Genomic DNA, 13,242 nt, shown 5'->3' on the forward strand with positions numbered 1-13,242 from the left:
TTATGACGACTGGATGGATTTATGGACTGGCTTTGACTTCGGCGTAAGCACAGAAAGACTGTTCTGTTTCTTTATGTTTTGAAATGTGTGAGAAATACAAATTAAGTGTTATCTCTTCATTTGGTGTGTTTGCTGGTACCTGGTGGTCTTCCCAGTCTGGGCACACAGCCCATGTAGATAAGTTAAAAAGTGGCTGGTTGCAAAGCCACTTCCTCAGGACATAGAATATCATATACTTTTATCCATTTGTTCCATTGGGATGGGAGAACTGACCATCTGAGTCTGGTTGCCGCCATTTTAGCAGAGACCAAACATTTATATTCTTTTATCTGCAGGTACAATTTTCTAAGGATTTAAGCTTACCTGTGGGTCTTTTATTGTTATTGTTATTTGACTTTGGCATCTCATCTTGTATTTACTAAATGCCATGGATTTAGTTGGCTTTTTCAAGGGGCTGTGGGAAAGAACTCAAGCTCTATACATCCATCCTGTGTGGTGATGTTTTTAATCCTGCTAGGAATGATTCTGATGTAAAGCTTACACAGACACATGATCAGAATTTGGCCTTCAGTGAGAGACTGTATACTGGTTTCACTATATACTAAAAACATGAACCAGCAAGTCTGCTAAATGGTTTACTTTTAATTGCATGAAAATACCCAGTTGATATCTTTCTTCCAGCAGCTATATCTTCATTCCCTACAGGAAGCAATGAAAACAGACAACCTTTATGAAATAGGATTCATTTTTCCATTTTATTTGTAGCTATCTTACAAAGAATAAAAGGTATAGTGCAGTTGACATATTTTGATTGGATAAATTACGTTTAAATTGTTTTACACCCGTATTTCCATATAGCAAAAAAGCTGATGATGCCACCTTGATTTCAAATAATCAATTTAAATAAATGATTGTCAGGGATGCTTTAGGGTGGATTCCTGCATTGAGCAGGGGATTGGACTCGATAGCCTTGTAGGCCCCTTCCAACTCTGCTATTCTATGATTCTATGATTGGGGTGTGTGTGTGTGTGTGTGTGTGTGTGTGTGTGCGTGTACATCATAAATGATTTTTTATGGATATTTTTTAAGGATATTTTTTATCCTTTTATAAAAGGATAAAAGGTTTAACAAGTGAAATTTATAGAATATTGGCTGAAAAGGGAGAGATAGGGGGAATGGGGAAGATGGTATGGGAAACTGATTTGAGAGTGCAAATAGGACAGCAGAGTTGGGAGGGAATATGGCGACAAAGAGTGTTGAGAAATATGTCTGTGAGAATAAAAGAAAATTATTACAAAATTGTTTGGAGGTGGTATCTGACCCTAGTGAGATTAAATAGAATAAATAAGACGAATTCAGCAAATTGTTGGAGAGGTTGTGGAGGGAAAGGAACGTATTTACATATGTGGTGGGAATGCAAATGTGTGCAAAAATTGTGGAAAATGGTATATATTGAAATAAAAAAATTGTGGGAATAGAGTTGGAAGAGACACCTATGGTAGCATTGCTATCACTATATGGTACTTTAAAGTGTAATAAAGAGATTAAAGAAGTAATAACTAATTTGTTGACAGCAGCAAGGTTAATTATAGCTAGAAACTGGAAGGTGCAGGGAAATTATCATATAGAAGAGTGGTATAAGGAAATTTGGGACATAGCTATAAACGATAAATTGACATGCAATATAAGGTTAAGAAAAGGTATAACAAATGTAAATGAATTTGAGGGAATTTGGAAACAGTTCCTAGAATATGTATTCTCTAAGGGGGGTGGAAAATCACCACCGGAAGAAACTATGAGATTCTGGAAGCAAGATTAGATTCCGGAAGGTGGTGGGGAGCATTTATGTTATGTTATGTGATTATGGAAACTAGATAAGTATAATTTGGAATTATAAGCGATGTAAGTTTGTTTATTTTATTTTTCTGATGTGGTAATTGTATTATGTAATCAAAATAAAAATTTTTAAAAAATTAAAAAATAAATGATTTTTTGAGGAAATAACAATTATTCAATAACTATGGTAGATTGCTTAATTACATTTTAATTACACTTTCTCATAGAGGATCAAAGAGGAAATGAGGCATTGGTAGGGAGGCATTTCTGTCTGTAACTTCCATTATTGGCTGCACAGTGAGTTCCTTTTCATTTTTTACTTCAGATTGTTTTGTGTTGTGCCAAGAAAGACTTCCAGTCAGGTGGTGTCAGAGGAAGTTTTATTTGGAAGTGATTCCAAAACCTTAAAAAATATAAGAAAGAGTTATGCATGGAAGGACACTACCTACATTTAACTTCAATTATTTTCTATGACCCAGTCGACAGGCAATAAAATCTGCCCCACCCAGCTAACCCAGTTAACTTAGGGAAGGGCTGTAGCTCAGTGATAGGGAACATGCTTTGAATGCAAAATATCTCAGGTTCAACCCCTGGCACCTCTCTCTGGCCAGATCTATACCAAGCAGGATATAGCACTATGAAAATGGTATGAAAGCAATATATAAGAGGCAGGAGCCACACTACTGCTTTATAGCAGTATTGAAGTGCACTGCCAACTGTTGGGACCATGACACATTCCATACACCGCTTTCATAGTGCTATATCCTGCTTGGTGTAGATCTGGCCTCTGACTCCCTGGAGAGTTATCACTGTAACTAACACTGAGCTAGATGGATCTAACTTGGCATATGACAGCTTCCTATGACAGCTTCTCTAGTGAGCTAATGGGATCACACAGGTTCTGAACACCATCTTAACTTCATATCCTCATGCAGATGATCACCAGGAAGCTCCATAGTCCTATCAGCCCTTATGTTGCTTCCTCTATGTGGCTGCAGCTATAGGAGCCTTCCGCATGGCAGATTTTAGTGCATATGCACAAGGCATAAGACTGAGATACAAAATTCATAATTCCTTAAATTTTATTGGACCAGCTTTTTTGGTGGTAAGAATATGCCAGTTTTTGGTTACACAGAACTTGCACTAGGGAGAATGGAAAATAGCTACCAGAGCTATGTTTGCATTAAAAAAAAAAATCAGATGCAGATATTTTAGTCACTTTAGATCAGTGGTTCTCAACCTTCCTAATGCCGCGACCCTTTCATACAGTTCCTCATGTTGTGGTGACCCCCAACCATAAAATTATTTTCGTTCTTTTCTACACGATCCATTGTCATGGGATGGTTTGCTAATGAAAATAATACATAACAATAGCTTTAATAATACAAAAGATGATACATGACATAGTTCAGTCAATACAGTTTCCTAAGACCATCGGAAATATGTGTTTTCCAATGGTCTTAGGCGACCCCTGTGAAAGGATCGTTCGACCCCCAAAGGGGTCCCGACCCACAGGTTGAGAACCGCTGCTTTAGATAGATGGTTGCTGTCAGGGCTTTGTTGAGCAGGAGTAATCTGAGCAGCGCCATGAACCATAGGAGAAGCCATAGCCAGGACTGAAGAGTACATCACAACCACGTATGTTTGTATCCCTGTTTATATTGTTTCAGGATAATGGCACAGTTTAGATTGTTTCAGGATATTGTGCTTCCTTATGAATTGCTGGGAAATTTTTGAAGGAAATTTGTGCATTTTATATTATTATAACTGTTGAAACCTTAGTTTATAGAGGCCGTTGTTAAAATGAACTACTATATCTGTCCTTCTATCTATGTATTTATCTATTTTAAAATATTCCCCACTAGAGGGAGGAATTTATTTATTTATTTTATTGCATTTGTATACCGCCCCATAGCCAAAGCTCTCTGGGCGGTTCACATGCAGTAAGAATATCTGCCCCAGTGGCCCCCAGTATGCCCATGGACAGTGGACAAAGATCTGCCAGCTTCTGCCAGTGGTAGGCCATGAAATGGGGTTTTCCAGGAGTGGAGTGGAGGCAGCCTTAGTTCACTGGATCCATGACCTCTTTACTCCTCCCAAAGGCACCAGAATCAAGCCTGGTTTAAGTATTTTCCTTCCCATTGAAACTAATGGGGAAGAACTCCCTGCCTCTAAAAGATCCACCAGAGAAGTAAAAAGATGAGATTGCCTATCCTGGCTGGCATTTTGGAACTGGCGGTTATTCCATCATTTCATTGCCTCACCTGCTCCACTTAGGAATGTTCTGAGCCTCTGCATCTTACATACATAAATAACTGTTATGAGTTACAAAGTGAATTGCTTCAGCACAGGCTTTTATTCACAAAAGTTGCTTATTTAGTACTCCAGAGGCATAAGAAATGGGACTATTGTAATCAATTGGGCTATGCCAACTGCCACCTTTGTAATTATCTGTACCTAGAGGTGTTTTTCCAAGGGATGGTAGACAGAGTCTTATGACAACTGGCAATTGGAAGGGCAACAACAGAAACAAGGAGCTTACTGATGATGATATATATCAGGGTCACGTTGTAGCCGAGTTTGGAATCCTATATACAGATCGTCCCAGAGCAATCCATGCATCACTACATACCTCATAACATTAACTCGGGCTTTTATCTGTAGTAAAAGACAAAACAGCCATATATACACTAAAATCCAGCATCAATTATTTTCCTGCACAGTGTAAGTCAGCTTTCTGCAACCTTGCACCCAGAGATGTGTTGGACTACAACTCCCATCAGCCTCAGCAAAGCATGGCCCTGCTGGCTGGGGTTGCTGGGAGTTATAATCAACATATCTGGAGGGCTCCAGGGTGATGAAGACTGGTATAAGCAATAGGTAGAATCGAAAGACCAATTCAGGTCTTTTTAATCTTGGAAGAGCAAGCCCTCATGCCATATCACAAATAATAATAATAATAATAATAATAATAATAATAATAATAATAATGTTATTTCTTACCCACCTCTCCATTTTGATTGAGGCGGGGAACAGCAGTAAGTATAAAATACATAAAATACTGATTTAAAACATAGTATACATTGTTAAAACATCCTTAAAAGCATCCTAAAAGCATCAGGGCCACTAACAGGCAGTAACAGGTTTTTTTTTGGGGGGGGGGGGGAGAACATGTGAAGGTACACATGTATTGCAAACATGCAACTTACTTCCTCAAATGGACAGTCACGATTTGGTTTCTCTGCTGGGAATGATAAGTCCAAAAAATCCACCAAGTAGTTGTAGCCTCCAGGCAAAGGATTGAAATCATCATCAGTTTCTATCACCTAGTGTTAGAAAAATTGTGGATTACAACCCAATTAAATCAAATAAAAAGGCATCTGCATGCAGTTTCAAAAGGAAAGATTATTTCCACCTCAGGTACCAAAAATATCTTTGTACAAAGGTCCCTCTCCCTTGTCAATGTAAGGGAAAAGGCCGGGAACAGAAGTTTATGTTTCATTTTATACAGGGGGGAAACATTGTATGCAAATAATTGGTTGCTTGCTCGGATTGTCACAGCTGATCCTCCTCCCTGTTTTCTTGACATGCCCAGATGGGTGAGAGACCCTATTGACTTTGCAAACTCCATTATCACATGATTCCCTTAGTAATGAATCCTGGGACCTTCCTGTCACGTATTCCATTGTCTTTAACTAATCCCTGTCCACCACTCCCTCCCTGGTTCCCCCCCTCGCAATGTCCCCTGGGACATTTCTGTCCCACCTTGCCTACGTGGCAGAAACCTTCCTGCTTCACCCTCCCTTGGCACTTAACATTCCTTTCGATGGGCGAGCTTCCCACCTCTTATTTCTCTCCCTGGTTTCCCACTGAGCTGTGGGGAAAAGGAAATAAGAGGTGTGTGTGTGTCAAGCGCCTGGTGATTTAACCAGCAGCTAGGGCTCGTCCTTACCCCTGAGTAAGCAACCTTACCCAAATAGGTAAATGGGATTTTTCTCTCCTACCTGGGAGTAGGGGGTCTATTCTACTCATCTAAATCACTTAGAAATCACCCAAGGGTGGCATTTTGGGAAAGGGAAATGAGGGATCTTGGAAGAAGGACGGGAGAGAAGAGATGGGCGAAGGGAGTAGTGGGAAATCAGTTATTTTTCCATAACACTAGGGCAGGATCTACACTATTCATTACACCGTTGTTTAAGTGCATTGTTGCGTCCTCCCTTGCTACGTTACAAAATGCAACTTGAGCCCAGTCAATCGAAATACCTTTTCTTCTATCGTTTTACCCCGGCACACTCTTCTTTAGAACGTTCTTCATTATGCTCATACCGGCTCTGAAGTAAACCTCCTTCTTCCGGTGACTCTGAGCTAGACCTGCCGGGATAAGCCGGCAGGGAGGCGGGGTGACGCGTAGGGACGAGGGAAGCCCTGCAGCGTCTTAAAGGGGCCATGTGCACCCCGAAAGATAAGCAGTTTTTTAAAAAAATTAAGCCTCTGTCCCCTCTTTCACCGCCCTCCCTCCCCCTCCCCCTCGTCGCGTTGTGCCAGCTCTCCCTCCCCTAGAAAAGCCCTCACTTGTCCTAATCAGGAAGCAAAGACCATGGTCACGAGACATGACTTTGAAAGACGGCATTGAATACAACGAAAGGTTGGGGCACATTGTTAGTTTTAAAACGATTTTAACAGAAAGTGGAACAGTTTTAAAAGTCAGAAGAAACGTAACAACAACAGCATCACGTGACTGCTGACGTCATCTCTGCCAACTTGTTACATTTCATCTAGACAAGTGTAGATGGGCTCTGATAAACAGTAACAAAATAACTCACAATATATTGTATATATTTGTTAAAGAACAAGTTGAAGACTGATTATGTAGTCCCTAAAAACTATTCAGTTTTTCTTGTTCTCCCCGTTTATTCTTGGTGCTTTAATTTTTTTTTAAATATCCCTTATTGCAATTTTCAACATTATTGATTGCTGTTCCGTCAGGTCAATCGTTTACATGTTTGACATCTTTGTCTACACTTTTGCCAAGCCTGGTTTGAGGGGGGAAAGCCATCATTCTTTAACGAGAAAGACTCCTTGGCCACCATTTTTAATATAATAACATAGAAATTTGTTTGCCTGTCTGATCCAAATTCTGTCTCCAATTGTGATAAACCGGATGTTGCAAAAAGCCTTACGATGAAGATTCCATCCCTATTCAGACTGTACCATCTGTGTGACTGTGATGACTGAGGAAGGCAGGGCACAGCTCTTGATGGGATGTTGGGGCTGCCATAGAGCCTTCAGCCCAGCGGTAGAGGGGGAGGTGGGAACCCACACCCAGTGGCAGCTGCTGCCACTGCTTGAGTCAGTTAGGAGTGAGGCATGTGGAGGAGAGAGGAGGGCAAGCCAAGAACAGCCTCCTGGTGCCCAGTGGCATCTGCTTGAGTCAGGGAGGGGGGAGGAAAAGGAGAGAGAGAGAGAAATGGGCAGAGGGGAGAGATGAGAGGGGGTAAGTGGGAGGAGCAGCTGAGGAAGGTCTTGCTTTTGCCCGCACTTAAATTGGGGTTGGCTGGGAATCCTCCTCCTCACCATTTCATCCTTATAACAACCTGTGAGGTAGGTTAGGTTGAGAATCAGTGACTGGCCTAAAGTCACTCAGCGAGCTTCATGGCCAACTGGTGTCTTGAATCCAGATCTCCGCAGTTCCAGTCCAACACTCTAACCACTACACCACACCAGTTCATAAAGTGAACAGACTTCTCTTGAATTTTTGCAGAGGAAAAGGGAGCTCAAAATGGTTTTGCATTTATATATACCGATCAGATAGAAAAGTTAACATAAATTTTGTCATATTTTATTTTATCAGGATTTTCACTCTTGAAGTAAATTGTGAAGGATCCTGCAAATTGGCTAGATCTCCTGGGACACCCCTCCCATAATCCCTGGCCCTGAGAAAGGACCCCGTCAGAGTCAGGCATTTTGGCTTGGCCAGCTGCTTTCTGAAGAGCTTACTTGACCAACATCACTCTCTAGAGGGTGGATGCTCTGGAGAGCACTTTCTAAAGTCCGGCTTTGGGCTCCCCATTGCAACCACCAGGCTTTAGCCATGCCCAGCAGCAGTGAATGAGATTAAAAACGAGATGAGTCAGATGCTCCCTACCAGGGCCATAAATAAGAGACCTGGGGCCTAGCAATGGCCCAGCTTGATAGCAATTTAAATACATCTCTCACATTCATTGGTCTATGTCTGAAAAGTAGGAAAATATATTTGACAACACCAAATTAATCTGTAACAGCACTAACGTTATTACATTTCAGACGTTCACAGATATCTCCAGTATTATCACGGTCCACTTCATCCATTTGATGAAATCTAGGGTGTTGACGAAATCTAGCGTGTTGACATTTGTCAGTCTTTAAGGTGCTACAGGTGTCTATTGTTTTTGCTAAAATAGCTGAAAAAATGGAATGTTATTTTTCCTTTGAGCAATACTTGATTAGACCAACCTACCCTTATCACAAGGTTGTAGCCTTTAAACCCAGCCCAAGCATAGTATTCTTTCACCCAGGAAGGATAGAGAAATATCTCATAATCCACTGCAGATCCAAGAGTGTATAGGTATGGTTTAAAGTCCCATGATTCTTTGAAAACTTTTGTTCCTGCTGGAGGATCCACAATTCCCATACTAAAAGAGAGAAAATAGAGTTTGTAAGTAATAATCAGGTTATCAAACAACAACAACAACAATTTCTTACCCGCCTCTCCAATTGGATCGAGGCGGGGAACAACAGCATGCATAAAATACATAAAATACTGATTAAAAACATAGTATACACTGTTAAAAACATCCTAAAAGCATACTAAAAATATCCTAAAATTCTACTGGATAGGCCTGCCGGAAGAGATCAGTCTTGATAGCTTTTTTGAATGCTAAAAGACTGTCAAGCTGATGAATCTCCTCCCTTTACTGACAAAAGGCCCACTGAAGTGAAAGAGGCTTATGCTATCTGATCGCTAGTAACATTTGATTGCCTCAATAAACTAGGGGGCTGTCTATAGGCGCTCGAAGCCCCGTGGTGGATGCGAATTGGCACTGTGTCAGTTATATGATGCAGCCACAGAGTCATAGCCACCGCGGGGGGCTTTTCCGCAAAGCTGCAGATAAAAAGTCAGGGACTCACCCTGACTTTTTTGATGGGAGAGAGCTCACCCTGGCTCTTGAACCATTTGACCTTGCTCCATGGCCAATTCGGGGGTTGTTCTGGGAGGGTGGCACCTGGTGACTGGTCGCTGGAAGCCAGGAAGAGGGCGGGTGGTGGCTCCACTTCCCAGAAGACCACTGGAAATCCTGTGCCCCCTCCTTGGCATGGGGATTACCTGAAACCGTAGGGTTTAGGGGGATGTGGTGCCAATGTGGTGCCATCAAGGCAGCCCCTAAATCAGGAGTGTTGAACCATTTTCACCCTGAAGCCCCAAATCCCATTTCGCAAAAGCTCTTGGTGGGGGGGGGGCACATTCCAGTGGTGGGTGAAGCCACAAGCAAAAATGCTGGGGGGAAAGGCAAAAGAGGCAGGGTCAAAAGTATCTGCATATTTTAGCTTAAATCCCTTACTGCCAGTAACTAAGCCTTAGGAGAGGCATCTCAACCTTTTACAATGGGGGAGGGGTTACGACAAATGGACAAAACCCGGGAAACCAGCAAATGATAGGCCATCAGGAGAAAGGATGTGGCCCTATGAAGAACCCCTGAGGGACGGATTGGTCCCTCGGATTGAGGTTCTGCACCCCTTCAATAGATGCATATATTTCCCATACTTCTGTATGCACATTTTAAAATGTAAAGTACTGTAAATTTTACTTTATAGTGTTATACAATTATTCAAAACAAAACTAAGAGCTAGTGTATGCAATCAGCAAAAGCAAGTGATAAAGCCTTTGCTTAACCAAACCCTTGGTTCCCTGACCCCGATAGTTTTCTACTTGCAGGAGGATATTTTGTTCTGGGAAGCATTAAGAATTGAACCAGCTTGCTGGACTGGACCAAAGGGCAGTTTTCTGTTTCTCACAGTGGTCAGACAGAAACCACTGAGTGCTTCCCAACTCAATGATAAACAACACTGGTTGTATCAGACCTACAGCCAAACCATTACGAATGTGGAATTAAAAAGCAGGAAATAACACTATGGAAGCAGTATGTGGATTGTGCCCCAAGAATTATTAGGGCACTTCAATACCGCTGTAAAGCAGTAATGTAGATCTAGCCCTACTTAGAGTATATCTGTTGAAATGAATGGGACTGAAGTTAGACTAACATTGGTTACAACCAATGCTTGCATGCAGAATATCCCAGCTTCAGTCCCTGACACCACCAGGTAGTACAGCTGCAAAGATCCTTGTAAGATCGAAGCTGCTGCCAGTTAGAATAGACAACACTGAACTAGATGGACCTCTCAGCTTTCTGAGGGTACTTTCCCTGCCCACAGCTGTAAAGCAGTTCAGCAGAAGGGCTTGCTTGCATTTAAACTTTTGAAACATTATTATATAAAATCAATATACAGTTATTATTTTAAAAGTTAGAATCACCTGTCGCTTGGATCTTTGAGAATCCTTCCTAAATCCAAAGTGGCTCCAGGTTTTGGTGTCCATGTCGAAACTCCACTGCATTTGTTTTTAATTCGTCTGTTCAACTCATCTGGGTCATTTTTAAGGTTGGTGTCTTTGATATAACTAGGTTAAGAAAAGAGACACAATTCACGGTTTTCATAAGGTTGGAGAGAAAGAATCATGGGTGGAAAGAAAATAGTCACTAGTAGCACTATTTGCTTTTGCAAATAGGTAGGTTCTATAGCAGCTTGCAGGCTTCTTCTTTTGCAAGAAATTGTGCTGTCATGGCCCCAGAGCCTGGGCCTCTATGCTCCAAGAAGGACTCAGATAAGGAACAGATACAGGCTGTCCACTCATGGAGGAACCTTCAGCTGCTTCCTCTGTGCCCTCCTAGCCAGGGTTGTGGGCGTTCTGCCATCCATGGAGTCTGGGAATGAGTCTCCTCCATCTCCACATCCTTATAAAATACCCTAGGTGCAGAACCAGCCAAGGGCCCTTTAAAGAATGCAGCAAGCTCCTCTGGAAAGAATGGGCTCACATGCCAGCCTTCATATGGTTCCAGATGGCTTCAGCTCTTTGCTGAAGCAACATTCCTCCACTACTCACAATAGAGCTCATGAGGAGTTTTGTGTGGTTCTGATAATGCCTGCATGAATATGAATGTATCCAAACTGTGCTGCACGATCCTAGACTAGGGATTTACAGATTTTGTTAAATCCATTCTATCTGTGTTTCACGGATTGTCAGGCATCTTTTGTTCCATTTTCTGCTTGTTTATGAAATAGGATTTTTTTAAACCAAAATTTAATTCTGCTTGGGCTAATTTCCATTAGTGCTAATTAGGGCAAATCCTGCCCCCTCCACTGAAAAATCACTCTGCAAATTCATGTAATCTGTGTGATTTGGGAAAAGCTGATCCATTGTGGAATCCACAGGTCGGATTCATAGAAATTCGAACTCATTTGAATCCACTGCAGATTTCTCCAACATCCCTATCTCAGACTTGACTTTATCTGCTGGGACCTTGCTTACTGTGACTCTATTGAGTATGACCTTTCTAGAAGAGATTTTTCCTGTAATGGCCTTATTTAACTTTCCCTGTGATCCCCAAGGCCTAGCTGGAAAAGATACGTGCAGCCTCTGGTGTAAGCTCTTGTGCAAATGGAAGAACCTCTTGGATTTGATTTTTTTTTAAAAAGCAAACTAATGTAATATATAACCCAGCTTTTCCTTGAGCAGAAGTTGCCTTCTATATTCAGGAGGGAGGGCACCTATTGTCATGTGCCTGGTTCTGAGACTGAGCATTAGTCCGAGGAGAACTTGGATTCAAATGGGTCTCAGATCACTCCACTTCATAGGGAGCCTTTCTTGTATACGATCCTTCCCATCTGACAATGACTCCCCTGCAGTTTCTCATGTCGCTCAACTATATGGAAACATGAGGCCACAAAAAAGATACAGGGCCTTTAATACTCACAGTCAGCATCTATCAGCTGTAGAACCATTGAAACACCAGGCTCCACCAGCCTTCTTAGGGGCTGTTGACTGTAGTCCTTTATTGGGAAAACACATTCTTGCAATGTGCTATCCAAGGTCCTGATGTGGTCCCTGCTTTGCCCAATGTGGCCCAGAACAGACAATCAGCACAGTCTTACAGCACCCCCTTCCCCTGGGCTAGGGATGTCTGTTGCTATGAAATCAATTTCTTTTCCATGATGTGCCCAACTCAGTTTGCATTTGTGGGTTGAGCCTGAATTTTTGCATACATTTATTGTGGTGATCTGTAATTGGTGCAAATGCAGCGTTGCACAAATTCAGTCACAATTTGCATAATTTCAGCAAATCTGCATATTTTAACATTTTTTGCTGCATTTTGCCCAAATTCAGTTGTAATTTGTGCCACTTAAAAATACAGAAAATCCACAAACTGCCCCAACTCAATGCAGATTGATAATAAATTGGTATATTCTGTGCATGATGCAAATTATGAAAAAAAAGATGAAGATTTCAATTTCAGCACTATTTAAGGTTCTACCTCTTAGGCTTCAATCTAAGCACATTACTAGGAAGTAAAGGGGAAACTACAAATTATATAGAAATGCATGCAGTGAATCCAACATTTTAAAAAAGAAAAGCAGCCTCTGTTAGTATTTGTATTGTATGTGTAATTTTACAAAGAATAAATTCACTGAAGAATGAATTAGGCAAAAGATTGAACCAATCTAAAAGCAGGTGTTTAAAATTAAGGCACAAGAAACGCTGAATCATTCAGTGTCAGCCTGTTAACCATTTAAATAGGGGAGTGTCTCAAACAGAGTTGTGGGGCGGAAGTGAATAGGAGGTGGAATGTACATGCTGCTGTGGGAGTTTGTTTGGGAAGCTGTTATCTAGTCGTTCGGTGGCTGCAAGAACGAAGACCTCAAGCAAGTTCAGCCTGAAGGTATTCAAGAAAGACTTTTACAAAGGAAAGAAGGAAAAAGGATTCTTTGCAGAGGAAAAGAATGTAATTTAGAACTGTATGTATGAAAGGAATACAAGTTGTTCATATGCTGCTAATATGAAAAAGTAAAGCTACTCATCCTTAAACATAGTGTAAGAAATTTGTTCCAGCTCATAGGTTTAAAGGGTGAATCCACTGTGTCACTCTGTTTCAAAAGAAAAAAAAAAACCCTAACAGCCTCAGAGGCTGTGAGTTTTGGTGATTTGCTCTTTCTATGTTGGCTGTTTTTCAGCTTAGAATGCTTTTCCCCATCAGGTCCTTATAGAATTATATTCTAATATAATTATATTATATTATATTCTAATAGTTGTTTGGG

At 41.2% G+C, this 13,242-nt stretch overlaps 1 protein-coding gene across 1 annotated transcript in view; it reads right to left on the bottom strand.

The window, feature by feature from the left end:
- Positions 1-2,157: 2,157 nt before the first annotated feature.
- LOC134401270 (cytidine monophosphate-N-acetylneuraminic acid hydroxylase-like) overlaps positions 2,158-13,242 on the bottom strand; it is a 30,591-nt gene continuing 19,506 nt past the window's right edge. The window contains exons 10-14 of the mRNA XM_063130019.1: positions 10,406-10,549; positions 8,333-8,507; positions 5,046-5,162; positions 4,379-4,494; positions 2,158-2,239 (exon numbers count right to left, since the gene is read on the bottom strand). Coding sequence (XP_062986089.1) covers positions 2,158-2,239; positions 4,379-4,494; positions 5,046-5,162; positions 8,333-8,507; positions 10,406-10,549 — 634 coding nt within the window. The remainder of the gene's footprint in view (positions 2,240-4,378; positions 4,495-5,045; positions 5,163-8,332; positions 8,508-10,405; positions 10,550-13,242) is intronic.

Source organism: Elgaria multicarinata, chromosome 7 (genome assembly GCF_023053635.1).
Source record: "Elgaria multicarinata webbii isolate HBS135686 ecotype San Diego chromosome 7, rElgMul1.1.pri, whole genome shotgun sequence".
NCBI classification, from domain to species: Eukaryota; Metazoa; Chordata; class Lepidosauria; order Squamata; family Anguidae; genus Elgaria; species Elgaria multicarinata.